Source organism: Megascapheus bottae, chromosome 7 (assembly GCF_031878675.1).
Source record: "Megascapheus bottae isolate mThoBot1 chromosome 7, mThoBot2.hap1, whole genome shotgun sequence".
In the NCBI taxonomy this organism is placed as follows: Eukaryota; Metazoa; Chordata; class Mammalia; order Rodentia; family Geomyidae; genus Megascapheus; species Megascapheus bottae.
In genome coordinates, this window is record NC_143515.1 from 6,902,031 (window position 1) to 6,917,461 (window position 15,431).

At 46.1% G+C, this 15,431-nt stretch overlaps 1 protein-coding gene across 9 annotated transcripts in view; it reads left to right on the forward strand.

Moving 5' to 3' along the window:
- Positions 1–15,431, forward strand: part of Pax8 (paired box 8) — a 57,871-nt gene that overhangs the window by 28,733 nt on the left and 13,707 nt on the right. For 2 of the 9 annotated variants that reach the window (XM_090336351.1, XM_090336356.1), the window contains 7 exons: positions 3,005–3,170; positions 5,116–5,316; positions 6,525–6,613; positions 6,885–7,010; positions 7,278–7,453; positions 11,879–11,999; positions 12,444–12,653. In XM_090336351.1, coding sequence (XP_090192477.1) covers positions 3,005–3,170; positions 5,116–5,316; positions 6,525–6,613; positions 6,885–7,010; positions 7,278–7,453; positions 11,879–11,999; positions 12,444–12,653 — 1,089 coding nt within the window. The remainder of the gene's footprint in view (positions 1–3,004; positions 3,171–5,115; positions 5,317–6,524; positions 6,614–6,884; positions 7,011–7,277; positions 7,454–11,878; positions 12,000–12,443; positions 12,654–15,431) is intronic. The other 7 variants (XM_090336354.1, XM_090336353.1, XM_090336355.1 and 4 more) reach the window with 7 other exon arrangements.

Below are 15,431 nucleotides of genomic sequence, written 5' to 3' on the forward strand. Positions count from 1 at the left end.
TCTTGAATCTGAGAACGACTACTCACTCAAGTCCAAGCATGGATCATAGTACTTGACCAACTAAACACTGAGATATTGAAAAAATTTTACACTGATACTTACATTCAGTTACTCAAATGCTTCTCTATCCTTAAACCTCTGACTTCCAATAGCAGTTGTAGGGTAGTTGCGGTTTTGCTCCATTCCATAGTTCAGTTGGAAAAGAAAAAAAAAACCAAGAACCACTTTCTCAAAAATAAAACACACACACACACACACACACACACACACACACACACACACACACACACCATGGCAAGCAAGCAAGCAAGCAGACAGAATGAGATCAGGAATCGAGACATAGGCTTTTTCTAAAATCACTCAGAAACTCATAAAAAAAAAAAAGAATAAAACAAAGCCCTAGAAAATTCACAGTTCAGGTGCTGAAAAGGTGACTATATAGTTAACAGACTTCAGTAGAGTTGCTGGGGGAGTGAGTTTCTAAGGACATGGAATCAACTCCACGTAGTTAGGGCCCATATTTTAAAGCATTTTGGTCTCACAGCTTACATTGAGCAATTACGTTCATGGATTTATTTTACAAAGCAAAATGCCCAACTCATGCCATTCAAAAATCACTTTTCATTTTTGAAAACTCTATTTTAAGAGGGTAGCACTTCTAAGAAATCTTCCTTCTAGATAGAGAAATCCCAACACAAACACCTAAACCTCAACAGACACACCATGAATGTTCTGGAAAATGGGGACATCGCAGGACTTCTCAGTCTTGACTGTGTTTGGGTGACTGGCTGGTGCTGCCCCCTGGTGTTCAATGACCAGACACAAGAGTTCAAAGCAGAAATAATGTTGGCTTAGGAGTGCAGAATTCCCACCAGTGGCAGCGGACCCAGTGTTAAGGAGTGGGTCAGGGCCACTCTGCTTATCCTCTGGGCTACACTGATAGCCCCTGGGGCACTGTCCCAGCTCTGGTGGCAAAGCACTCACTGAGACAAGTGGCGTAGAACGAGGCAGGTAGAGGCTGTGCCCAAGCTCACCCAGTTGTCCAGTGGGGAGAGATGATCATTGTGTCCCTTACGCTGAGTGTTTGGCTAGTAGGCTTTTCCCGTTGACTTACTGCCCATGACAGAGGCTTACAGCTTTTTGTTGTTGTTTGTTTTAAGGGAAATTAACTGTTCTTCTGAAAACAGCTCGGGCCCCTGAGGAGACATTATGAAGCAGTTCTGAATGTTCTAAGCCAGTGGGTGATAATGGGCACTGTGTGCCCAGCAAAAACACTTCCCACCCTTGGTCATAAATAGTCTTAACTGGCTCATGCGGGGACCTGCTATTGGTTCTTTCTTCTCACCTGTCTCTCCCTGTGACTCCCATCTCCCAGGCTTCAAGCCATCACCAGCCAGATCATCAACTCATGTCCCTAGTGTGAAAAGACAATCTGCCTAGGCCATCATGCCATCACGACTACAAAGCCCATCCCTGCAGGAGGTCTAGGGTCAGCTTGCCATGGAGACAGGGTTTACTAAGAAAGCAGCACCAAATGGAAACCTAAATCATGTTGACTCCTAGCACCTCAAAATACATCCTGAGTCATTCCAGCCAAAGACATCAAGTCACTACAACTCTCCTCAGTCTCCTGCTTGGAAAGATGGAGACCTTGAGTCTTGGCCCCGAAATGAGCCCAACATGGATCTAGGGACTTAAAGGAATCAAATATGTAGGTAAATATCACAAACACAATCCTAACTTCAAAGCCATGACACACGTTCTTCTCACTGTCTTCTCACTGTCTTCTGTTTCACTGCCCACTGTCTACCACTATTTGCCTTAGTCTTAACTTTGATATGTCTAGGAACCCATCTGCAGTCCCACAAGCTTCCTCAACCCCCAGTTTCAGAAGTAGTCAACTGGCTGTTTGGTGGTCTAGAACCCTTTTATAACAGATCCTGAGTCAAGAACAGGCATCAAATACTTACCTACTTTTCACCTGCAGGGCCTGGCATAGCCCCTGGCCCATTGAAAGTACTCAGTAGATACAATGAGGATAGATGAAAGGGATCAGAATGAAATATGGATTCAGACTAAAAGGCAGAGGTTGAGTCAGGAAAACAACGAAAGCTTGGCGTAAACTATGTAGCATGCAACTTCTTGCAGCTCACTGTGGCAGTTCTGGCACTTGTGGAAAGTGTCCAAGTGAGTTCTCTGCCTGTCTTTTTGTTTTCCTTGCCAGTCCTGGGGCTTGAACTCAGAGCACGGGCACTGTCCTCGGACACTTTCTGCTCAAGGCTAATACTCTGCCACTTGAGCCACAGCACCACTTCCACCTTGTTTTTGTGTATATGTGGTACCTAGGAATAGAACCCAGGGCTTTGTGCATGCTAGGTGAGCACTCTCTCACTAGGCTATGCTCCTGGCTCCTCTGCCTGCTGTTTTTAGGGCTCTTGTCTCTTGGAAAGAAAAGAAGAAATCTTGGGGATCGTTCAGGTGAGACACCATTCTTCCCCAGCTAAATCAGAGATCTTATTTTCTTCTTTTGTATTAATGTTTGTGTTTAAAACTGTGGTTCTATGGTTGAAGAGGAGAGAAAAATGGAAAAAGCCACTGATTTCATTCTATGCTTTCATTTCACAGAAAAGGAAAGGAAAAACAAGGAGGTGGGGATTCTCTTCCCCAAAAATCACTCGCCTCAGGAGCAACATCAGAAGTCACTGAATCCTGTACCTTTAACAGCTTTTCAGATGGAGGAAAGCAGATAGGGGACAGAAAGAGATCAGTGGTTCCCAGTTGAGTTATTTAGGAATGGGGAATGCTCTTCATAGTCCTCTGTCAGCCTCCCTAAGAGATGGAAAGCAAAGCAGGAAGGGTTACAGATGGGGGGGAGCATCGGAGGACCTGGCCCTGGAGCTCACAATCACGGTCAGACATACAAAGCACTCATACCCTTGACTGATTCTCACCTAACCTCACTGCCCAATACTGACAACTATCTCTGTAAATATCATCTCTTTAGGTCATGGAGGGCTAAACCAGCTGGGAGGAGCCTTTGTGAATGGCAGACCTCTGCCTGAAGTGGTCCGCCAACGCATTGTAGACCTGGCCCATCAGGGTGTGAGACCCTGTGACATCTCTCGCCAGCTCCGGGTTAGCCATGGCTGTGTTAGCAAGATCCTTGGCAGGTAAGCACAAAATTCACCTAACACCACCCTTCCTGTAGTGTTTGTCTTCTGACTGACCTTAAATGCAGTCCTTAGATTGGTCCTCCTGTGGACCAATCCCAATATTTACCTTTAGTCCTATCCATTGAACTGAAGGAGGGGATGCTGCAAGACCTCTCTGCCCAGTATTGCTCTTCTTCTATTGCTTTCCTGTCCTCCTTTTCTTCTTTGTCCATTTCTCCTTGCTTTAGTTTCTCCTTCTCTCTTTTACTCCTTTACCCTGTGTCACATTTTGTAGCTGTCAGTCAGTATTCCTGGGGTAGAATTGTCTCAGCTGAGACCCAAGGAAATGAATAGTGTAGGGAAAGAGCACATGTTAAAGGTGGCTCCTGAGGTTTAAAGGGGCATTTGAATTCATGATGTTCAAACCAAAACTCTAAGAGCATCTGCCACAGAAACAGAGGGGAAGGTGGAATACCGATTCCTAGGTACTGAATCAGCCTTTCTGGAAACCAGGCTTATAAGATGCTTATAAGATGACTATGTAATCAACACTTCAAAACGTGAAGGATACTGAATGACTGATCTATAAGACAGACTGTCCTCAATCCTGGCTGTACCTGAGAAGCTTAAATTTGAAATGCAAAAATAAATAAATCAATGAGTTGGGTGCCAGTGGCTCAAGCCTATAACCTGAACTACTCAGGAGACTGAGATCTGAGGATCGTGGTTCAAAGCCAGCCTCGGAAAGCCCATCGACTCATATGTCTAACTAAATACCAAAAAGCAAAAACTGGAGCTGTGGCTCAAGTGGTAGAGCAGTAGCCTTGTGTATAAATCTTCAGGGACAGCACCTAGGCCCTAAGGTAAAGCCTAGGACCAGCACAAAATAAATAAATAAATAAATCATTGTCTAGACTCTAGCCCAGACAAATGTAGGAAAATGGACCCAGGTCAAGGTCTGTTTGGGGTACCTGACCCCCACATTGTTCTGCTTCCTGGCAGCCAGTTGAGAATCACTGGGGCTAGGAGCAGCAAAGGCTTTCCATGTGTTTTGGTTTCAGGAACCTTGATTTATATCAGAGTACCTTCTCCCCTCCCTGCTCTAACTCATGTGTGGATTTAAGGGTGGCTCTGTCATAAAAACAAAAACAAAAAAAATGGGTAAAGGGGCTGGAATGAGCCACAGAAAACCTTGGCCCCTGCCTGAATCCTCGGGGAGAATGTGGCCTTTGGCTGGGATCAGGAAGAGGGGAATTCCAAGATGGCTGTAGAGTCTCAGACAAGAAAGAACTCTAGATGGGAATGACACATGGAAATCTAAAGAGCCAAGTTGTTTGTTTTTGAATGGCAAAAGAGACCAGATTTGCAAAACAAGGAAAAGAAGATATCCTGACTAGAGGATGAGTCTGCTAGGCTTGGTTGGCCAGGAGGGAGGGTGGGGTGGTTGGAAAATGGAGAGTAGCTGACACCCTGGAGAAGAAGGCTAGTTGAAAAGGCCAGAAGTCTAAACAGGCCTGGATTCTAGAGTCTAGGAGGAACAGATTTAACTTGAACAGAAAGCCCATGAGTGGTGGAAGGGGGTGCAAGGGTTTGGGGGGGAGGGGCAGGTGTCACAGGCTACAGCAGGACTGTGAACAAGGGTGAACTATTAAGATAGGGCAAAGGGCTTGATGAACCCAGCCAGCTTCTAAGGAGGGGTAAAGAGAGGAGTGAGAGTGAAGGCTTTGGTAGAAAGTTCTGGTTTGGCAGCAGCCTAAACCTACCCAAGCAAGGGAAACAGGCTGTTCTGGGAACATGGAGTGTTTGAGCCCAGCCAGGGGGCGGGAGTGGGGGTGGAGGAGGGGGAACAGCTCACTCCCACACATCTTCCCAGAAGTGTGGGAAGAAAGAGTGGCTCTAGCTAAGTCATTGCCCAAAGGCCCCACCTGCTTACTGGGTAATTCTTTGGGGTTCTCTATTGGAGTAGGTACTACGAGACTGGCAGTATCCGGCCTGGAGTGATAGGGGGTTCCAAGCCCAAGGTGGCCACCCCCAAGGTGGTGGAGAAGATTGGGGACTACAAGAGACAGAACCCCACTATGTTTGCCTGGGAGATCCGTGACCGTCTGCTGGCTGAGGGTGTCTGTGACAATGACACTGTACCCAGTGTCAGCTCCATCAACAGGTGAGGGACAGCAGCCTGTAGCATTTGTCTGGGCCCTGGGCTTTAGGGGAATCGTGAAAGGGACCTGAAGAAGAGTGCAGCTTTGTTGAATCAGGGGCTTGGATGAGGCCTCGTGCTGAAGAATCAGCCACTTCCTGTCTCCTTACTGGCCCCCACACCAACGTGTGTTATCTCTAGCTGCCTTTTTCAAATACCTCATCCTTCCTTTCATTCCATTTTTTAAATTCCTGAATTCATCTTTTCATTTAGTCCTTCGATTATTCACCCACTACCTCAATCATTAACTTACTCATTCCTCACTCATTCCTCCATTCATTCACTCATACAAATTACCCTGGGAATAGATAAACCTTCCCCGAGTGAAGCCTACAGTCTCATAGGAGCATAGACACAAACCAAGAGCCCTTGTAAAACCAAGAGCCATTGCAAAAACAGAGCCTGGCATCCTGTGAAGGACAGGAAAATGAACACCTGTGAGGTGGCATGGGGGACTTTGTTTCATAACCAGGAGGTTCCAAAAGTCTTCTCCTAAGGAAAAACAAAATGAGTAAGAGCTAACTAGATGAAAATGAGAGCAAAAGGAGCTCTGATACAGCACATGCAGAGAAGCCTTAAGTCTAATAAGATTGTCTACAAGAAGGTGAAAGAAAGCCAGGAGACAGAAAGAGAACATGAAGTTCATTGAGTCTGGAGACGTTAGCAGAATCCCCACCTCTGGGGCCAATGCCTTGTTCCATATTCAAACCTCGGACCTATGAAACAATGGAAAACCCTTAACATAGATTAAGCAGGAGGGCGCCTACCCTTTCCAAAGCTCCCTCTGGCTGCAATGGAAAGAATCAATAGAGATTCATGAGTGAATGGGTTGTGATCATGGAGGGAGAGGGTTGGTGGTGGCATGCCCTGTGGTGTTAAGGAGATACAAAGAAACATGGCGCTGTAGAGGTTAACGGAGATGATAAGGAGGCAGATGTTAAGGAAGCTCCATCTCCATGGCCTTGAGTGGCCATGGTTCCAGTCATGTAATGGGAATATAAAGGAAGCCTAAATATGAGGAGTGAGGTCCTGGACTTGACTGTACACTAGTTAATTTGAAGATGTCTTTTGAGAGAGCCAAGTGGGATGTCATAAAGATGACTGGATCTGGGGCAGCTAAACTTCCTGTTTCCTTCTTTTGTCTTTAATGGCTTTTCTTCTCTTCCTTGTAGAATCATCCGGACCAAAGTGCAACAACCATTTAACCTCCCAATGGACAGTTGTGTGGCCACCAAATCCTTGAGCCCAGGACACACACTGAGTGAGTGCTGAGGGCCTCAGAAATAAATGTACCCTAACTAAGTCCCCACAGACAGAGACATAGAGACACACTTACACAAGCTCCTACGGGCTCTAAACTTGTGCTTGTGGAAAAGTTGAGACGTCACACACCAGTAACTTTAAGTCCCTTCTACCAATAGGCCCTAGGGAGGACTGACCTCCAGTCTGCCCAGGCCATGCTGACAGCAGGTGCTATGAGGAAGGGTCACTGTCACATCTTGATTAATCCCCTCCTTCTCACCCCTCTGCAGTCCCCAGTTCAGCTGTAACACCACCAGAATCACCACAGTCAGACTCTCTGGGCTCCACCTACTCTATCAATGGGCTTCTGGGAATTGCTCAGCCTGGGAGTGACAACAAGAGAAAGATGGATGACAGTGAGTATTGAAGGGGGACAGGAAGGTAATTAGGGGTGCAGGAGGGCAATTTCAGATCCTGATGGGGAGAAACACTTTTCCCTCCCTGGCTCAGGACGTAGTCAGGTTCTGCTACTTCTCAATGGCAGTAGTCACATGACCTAGTCTCTCAACCCTCCCTGCCAACCCAGGAACCTGACCTTTTCCTCATTCTTCAGCCTGTTTGTGCCCTCTGCTGTGGCCTAGGGGGTTCCTCTGAAAGCTTTCTCCCTGCCTGGGGGGTACCAGGTGACCAGGACAGCTGCCGGCTGAGCATTGACTCACAGAGTAGCAGCAGTGGACCCCGCAAGCACCTTCGCACAGATACCTTCAGTCAACACCACCTGGAGCCTCTTGAGTGCCCCTTTGAGCGACAGCACTATTCAGAGGCCTATGCCTCCCCAAGCCACACCAAAGGCGAGCAGGTGAGGATGTGGGCTGTGGAAGGTAAGCAAGGGAGCGCAAGGGGTAGAGTAAAACATCCTTGAGGCCACAGAAACTTGCCTCTATGGGGTCAGACACAGGCTTCGTGTGTCATGCAACCAGACACAGAGGCCCTGGTATCTTCTCCTAATCCTCTTACCTTCCCTCAAACAACCTGAAGCTGGCCTTTTTACTGCAGGGCACCATAACTTGGTAGCCCTGACCCTTTGTCATCAGTGGCTTTCCCAGACCAGAAAGCAAGACCACTCCAACTATAGTATAGAGGCTTGAAAGTAATGTATCAATAAAACTCCCAGCGCAAACTCTACTCCCCTGGCACAGCTCAGAATTCTGTGTTACTCATGTCCCCAAGCACGCCAAGCTCATTCATGCCTCTCTGCCCTTGGGCCAGGTGTGCTCTTCATAGCATGCCTTTCCTCCCACTCCTCTGCCTGGAAAAATACCAGTTAGCTTTTGCAATTCAGCTCAATCATCCTGAGTGTGAATTTGTCTCTGCCTGTCTGCTGTACTTCTTCCCCCAGTGTGTCTGTGACTCTTCATGACCTACAAGTGTCTCTTAGGGTCTTGACATGGTGCATCATAAGAAAAAAATCTAGTGGACAGAAAGATAAAGACAGGGAAGCTCTTAAGACATATTTTTACTCTAGCACGGAATATTGTGTATCTCTCTATCATCTATCTATATTCATCCATATCTATCTTTTTATCATCTATACATCTATCCATCCATATGTGTCCAACTATATCCATCTGTTCTATCTGTCTGTCTGTCTGTCTATCTATCTATCTATCTATCTATCTATCTATCTATCTATCTATCTTCCTTCACTGGGAATCAAATTCAGGGCCTCATACATGCCAGGCAAGGCCTCTCCTGCAGTGCCCCTCTTTTAATCGGTACTCAGTAAAGTATATCAAATGAATGTACAAATGAAGAAGTTGAGAAATCTGGAGCAATAAATCACAAGCTGCAGGGAAGTTTTCTTTCCAGTGTTCAGGACAGGTGAAATGGATTACAATGGGTTGGTGTCTATGAAAAGCTGACAGAGACGTGAGAGGTCCCACCCTGAGGCCAACGAAGCCTACAAAGCTGTCAGCCACTGAATTCAGTTCATTATTATCTGTCAACAGTTTCAGTGTCTTTCTCCCCTCAGTGCATCAAGTCAACCAGCTGAGGAGTGTCTTTAGGGTGAAGTCTATTACCCCTTTCAACTAAAACTATAAGTGAGGCAAACCTGTACGTATGTGTGTGTATTTGATAGAATATATATATATATATATATATATATATATATATATATATTCCCTAGACAGCCTGGGCACTATATCTGAGCCTTTTTTATGCTCAAGGCTAGCATTCTACCACTTGAGCCACAGCTCCACTTCCAATTTTTCATTGGAGAAAAGTTTCTCAGACATTCCTGCCCAAGCTGGCTTCAAACTATTATCCTCAGATCTTAGCCTCCTGAGTAAGCTAGGATTACAGGCATGAGCCACTAGCACCCTGCTGTATACACATCTTTAAAATCTTAGACAATAGAGATGATGCCAATAATCAGCTGATTAACTGCCAGTGACTGGCTGGCTGCTGGCCCAGGCAGCTGGGCAGGCAATCTCTGTCAGCCATTTTTATCAGCCCCCTGTAGCTGTGACAACTACAAAGAATGCAGAGAAAGCTGGCTATCGACAGACCTGGGGAATGGGGCTGGGTGCTCAGCCTTAAATCAGTGAGTGGCTCTTAGAGGGAAATAAGGACTCAGTGGTAGGTCTGCAGGAAGCCTAGTCCATGAAGACTAAACTTGTAACACCCAGTATGCACACATTAGACATTCTGGGGGCATAAAGAAAGCCTACTGAGGCGACCCTGTGTATCTGCTGGGTCCCAGGGCCATTTCCTGGTTCCATCAGTAAGCCTGAAAAGGACTCTGCTTGATTTCAGAGGGGCCCCGTGCTATGCTAGCACATATACATGAGGCATCCTGGAATGAGAGACTCGTAGATCTAGAATAGATCTTAGTCCAGCTTTTCTATTTGTGTGCAGATAGCCAAAGACCAAGTGGCATAGAAAGGACCTGGAGAAGAAGCTGGTTGAATATGCCGGCCTTGGTTTTATCAGGGTGGTCAGTTATTACCTGTTTTGATATGGAGCCTCAAGTGTAATGTAATTTAAAGACAAAACAAAAACATTTGCAAACTGTTTGAATTTCTCCAACACTTTAGCCTATAGAGTCTAAACAGATGTCCATCAATAATTGATTGTGAGAAGCAGAAAGAGTCCAGACTAAGCCACAGCCCTTACCTTCCCTATCTCTAGTGACTGACTGTGCTAGCAGAGTACACTGTGTTCTCTCACCTGGGCATGGGAAAGCCCTCTGGCCTGAAAGCTGCAGAAGAAGCACAGACATGCACACTTAATCTTAGCATGGGATGAAGACAGAGACTTCTTGTTTGGAAAACTGATTAAGAAGATGTTCAACAGATACATCATATGGCTCATTTGTAGTTGCTATTTTACTACCACATAGTTGGAAGTCCATATAGTTCTTCCTCTATCATACAAGTCCATCCAGAGTTGGATCAACAGAATAAAAATACTATGATAGAGCTACATGCTGGTGTTTCACCTATTATCCTTGCTACTGCAGAGCCTGAGATATGAGCATTGAGGTTCAAATCCAATTCAAGCAGGAAAATCTATGAGAGTCTTATCTCCACTAAATTACCAAACAAGCCAGAGCTGGAACTGTGTCTCCAGGGGTAGAGCACTAGCTTTGAGGAAAAGAAACTCAGGGATAGTGTGTGGGCCCTAAGTTCATGTCCTAGGACTGGAAAAAAGAATTATAGAGATCAAGAATTAGGCAACTTATGCCTCTTTTCAAAGTCCTAAAACCCTATGATCCTATACCTGTCATCACTAGTTATTGGGCACCTATTGTCCATTCTTACCAACTTCCATGGGCTAAGCACTTTAGAAGAGTACTGAATATAAAACCCCACTTAGTCTGTGTGTTAGTCTTATAATCCCCATTCTGTGATCCATATTATGACAGGTTAGATAAACCAAGACTCTGAGAAGGCAGGTAGACTCATGCTACCTGCCAGACAATTGCAGAATTAGTGATCTAACTCACCCAATTCAAGTTCAATCCCAGAAAAAAAAATCACTAGAATGTTTAAGCCATTGATATTTGCAACATCATAAAAAATATTTTGACTATATAGGTTTCTTTTTCTTACGGAACTGCCTACAATTTGACATAGAAATATTTTTATATCAAGCCAACACATTCATATGGCATTTAAAATGGTTCTTGCTTTCTCCACAAATTAGGTATTTTTGTTCAGTTTCATCCGGCCATCCAGTTTCATCTAAGCAGCTCTACTCTGTCTCTAAGTGGGCCTCCTCACAAGGAATGCAACCAGAGCACTATTTAGTCAGTAATTGCCGCTACATGCTGATGGAGCCCTGGTGGCCTCTAGAATTGACTAAAGCTTCCAAAAGTGCCCCGCATGCAACCAGACAGTGCTGTGACTCCTTGGAGAGCCTAGCTCAGTGGAAATCACTGAAAATCATTGTCTTCGGTAACACTCTATGCGTCTGTGCAACCTTCTTTCATTTCCATTTTGTACGATATTTCACACACTGCATTTTGTAATATGTATGATCCGAGATGGGAAATGGATATGTTCTGACCCTTCATGAAGAGGAAGGGATATATTTATGCTTTTAATTGAGCAAAAAAGTTCCTTTTGAAGGAACACCTTAGGCTATGACAATGCACATGTGTCCAAGGAACATCAGTAGGGGTCTTCAATTTGTTATTGAAACCCCCTCCCCAGGTACTTTGTAAGAGTTTTTCAGATAAAATTAATCCTAAGTATCTTCCAAGCTAACCTGAATACTTCTATTTGCTTGGATATAGAGAGACCGAGAGAGAGGAAAGAAACCGTCTGACTGTTCTGTGGAGCACAACCCCTGTGTCAGCATAGTGAAGTTCTGGTTTCAATAGAAAATACTTGAACATTCCCAGTCTGGGATCTGGGCTCTCAGAGTATGATACATAATCTTCTAGGTCTATGCCACAAGGCTGCTGTCCTATTCTGTAGGTCTAAGCCACATGAGGAAGAACACCAGAATCCATCCAAGGCTCTCTCTAGATGATACCTGGCCTCCCAGCTGGCCTTGAATTGTAGAACCTGGAAGGGGAAGCCCTAAGCCAATGGTAGGGCTTTGAGGTAGAGGATCATGCCAAGTAGAGCTCTGGCTGAGAAGGAAGGAGACAACGGGCAAAGGAAATTTTCCTGGGGCAATTGCCATCACCAGGTCCAAAGACAGGTGGTAGCTTCTGGAGGAAGGCTAGCTTGCTCAGGGGCCTCTGTCCTGTTGACTTTTCTTTATTCCCCAGGGCCTCTACCCACTGCCCTTGCTCAACAGTGCCCTGGACGATGGGAAGGCTACACTGACCCCCTCCAATACGCCCCTGGGGCGCAACCTCTCAACACACCAGACCTACCCTGTGGTGGCAGGTAGGATTCCTGGGCCAACTGGAGCCAGCTATGAAAGTGGGCTGGAGAGGAGGGGAAGGCAAAGGTGGCTGGCTGGCAGAAGGAAGGTGACTGAGATGCCTGCCTGGAGAAGAGTGGTGGATAGTGCTGGCTGGGCCTCAGAGTGGGGCAAAGGGGTTATGCCTTGGCCTCCTGGGGTCCTTCCTTCTGGGAACACACAGTGAGCAGTTTCTCAGTCCACACCAGGGGCAGAGGGCACCCCGCAGGGAGGCAGAGCATCAGGCCCCCCCCCCACCTCTTTCACCCTGAGAAACCACCCCTGGATCCCCCGGACTCCAAGAGCAGCCAGGCCTTCCTGCCCCCCACGCCACCCGCCTCACCCCCCCACATCTCATGGCTTGATTTGTGCATATTCCCGCCCCGTCATCTCACACCCCTCTCTCCTTGTTGTCTCCCTCCCTCCAGCAGATCCTCATTCACCCTTCGCCATAAAGCAGGAAACCCCGGAGCTATCCAGTTCTAGCTCCACCCCTTCCTCTTTATCTAGCTCGGCCTTTTTGGATCTGCAGCAAGTCGGCTCTGGGGGCCCAGCCGGGGCCTCGGTCCCGCCCTTCAGTGCATTTCCCCATGCTGCCTCCGTGTACGGGCAGTTCACGGGCCAGGCCCTCCTCTCAGGTATGGCTGGGAGGTCCCTCCAGGTATCTCAGGGATTGCGAGGGGAGGGAGGGGGGTCAGCAGGGTCAGCCCACACTCCCTTAGTTTGGTCCAGCCTGTCTTTGATCCCAAACTTGCCCAGCACCGTACAATTCCCTACCTCCTCCAGAGCTTTTTGGAGTCTCCAGTGTCAAAGTGTAGTTAGTTCTCCATGTTGAGGAAGAGAGGGGCCACCAGAAAGTGAGGTTCGTTACTTCAAGACCCCATGAAAGGACGGGGATTCTAAGACAAGGAAAGTCTGTATGGAAGCCAGGTAACCAGTGAAGAACTACTCTATTTGAAGTAGAGGGCCCTGCACCCAGGGTGACAACTACTGAACCAGGAAAACACCACTTTGCCAGCCCAGAAGGACCACAGGTCCTCTGATTCAAGGTCATGGATCCGGTCTTAAAACGGACTGCCATGCCTGTGTGGCACTTGGGATTCAAAAAAATTTTGTATGCATCCCTGCATCTATGCAGGAAGTTCTAATGAAAGATGGACACCCAGTGTGGGGGCAAAAAGGCACGCCTGAGGATCTGAGACAAGGTAGGGAAAGTTGACTTCGAAATTGACATTTCAGCAGTCGGAAGTCAGCAGTAGATTTATTTTGATCCAGGTGATTAAAGAAGAAAAACCTGTAAAGAAATGGGACACAGAAGGGGAAGGGCAATGCCTGCTACAGAGGACAGGCTGATTGTGGGAGCATACTTGTGTGTCTTGTGGAAATGGCAAGCTGGGACTGAGTGAACCAAGTCAGGGGTGAAGTGTGGATAAAGCACAAGATGACAAGAAGCAGTTTTTAAATTACTGTGGGAGCTGAGGAAAAGGACAGATAGCAGCTTGGGAACGGGGAGATAGATCAGAACACAGACAGGTCTATGATACAAAGAAGGACTGAAACAATCCAGGCAAACTCCCTGATTCTGAGGTCCAAATTTCTCCCTGTCATCCTTTTAAGGCTGCAGGATTCCCTGTCAACATGCAACCAATGAGAATTAATGCAGCCCGTGTCTGATCAGCTGTTCATTTAGTGAGCATGCTCACTCTACAAGGCAGCTGCAGGATTGGGATGTCATCCAATCTATGAGACAAAGCAATTGGCAGTAGATACCAGGCAGTCACCCAGGCAGCAAGCAGCCAAATATGCGGCATCTGCAAGTCCTCAGCCAGGTGACCCCAAATCCATGCTCATAGGCTGCTGAAGGGCAGGTGTGAGCACCCATGTAGACTAGCCACGGCATTGGAGATTTAGCATAGAGGCCAGCAGTCTGAAGAGATCCACAATTGGAGGGAGTGGGGTGCAAATAGGTAGCCATAAACAGAAAGCGAATCAGAGCTATACTTCACAGCCAAGTCTAGTCCTGCAGTTCCAGGCTGATGATAGCCTGTGTCCACTATGAATTCAGGACATCAACCCCAGAGCTCCTTCTAGACACGCCACCTGATTCCATTGGTCAAGATTGAACCTAACTACTTAGTACAGAGCTAAGCTCTCATGGGAGGGCAAGGAGGAAATGTTAGGATGGAGGATAGAGGAAGGCTAAGAAGAGTCTAGGGCTGTAAATCCATCCATGGGAGGGGGAGAAATATTTGAAATAAAGGAGAGGAAGCAGAGACCAAATTATTCCTGAGAAATGCTGTGGTCAATGGTGAAAGGAAGAAAGATCTTGGTTAGTTCTGATTTCATAGTTAGCTCTAACCTATATGGACCTTCTTAGCTCCCCTCTACTGTGTGACCTATCAAAATTCTCTTGCCACCGCCTGAAATGTCTTTAACCTGCTTCCCACTATGTCATTTTTCTTGATCCAGCAAGTAACTGACTTTGTGTCTAAACTTATCCCAATCAGTCAAGAAAGTGGAAACCATAAGGTTTGAGGAATGGTGAAATCACCTAGGATTTCTGACAGTCCCCTTTAGATATTCTAAGGTGGCTTCCCATACTTGGGTCACAATAGTGACATCAAGGCTGGCCTTGTACTGCCAGCTCCAAGGCTGACTCCAGTTCAGGTCATCAGAAAGCTTGGAAATAGTTAGGTTTTATCATCAAAGAGTCCAGTATCCTCCTCCATTCTTTTGTACAAATTATATTTAGTCCTGTCAAAGAGATTTCTGGGTTACCATAAATTCTCCTTGCTATCAGAACAAGATAAGAATTGAAAAATGGCTACATAGAGGCCAGACATCAAAGGGGACAAATGAAATAGTCTGAAACACCTCTACCCTCTAAATTCCTCTAGCTAATGGCTTTCTGGTCCAGTTCTCTACCATTTAGCATATTTGCCAATAGATCTGGGTGCTTTAGTGTTCTTAGAGAATCTTATTTCACAACCTGTTAACTTGGTCCTGAGCCTGAGTCAACTTCCAGGCCTATACTGGAAATGTTTTTTTTTTAATACAGAGGAGATGGAATTACTCAGAAAGGATACATTTATGATAAAGAGCTTAATAAAGAGATAAGTCAATAAGAGGACTTGTTAGACCATGATGAAGTATCTCTATCCCATAGCTTCTGTTGTCTTGTTTCTAAGAAGGGTGCAAGTTCTTGGCTTTCTGGGGGAAAACAAAAACATTTTTTTCAGTGCAAGCTTGACAAGTAGATTATCACCAACTCCAGCCCAATAAACCATTTTTTTTAAAGGAATTAAGAGCAGAGAGTCTTAGGACAGTTGTGGTAGCAGTTTAGGTGAATGTTAGTAGAACGTTAGGAGAAAGCTCTACTGGGTTTTGCAGGAAAATCAGGTTTTCTTATTTGTTTC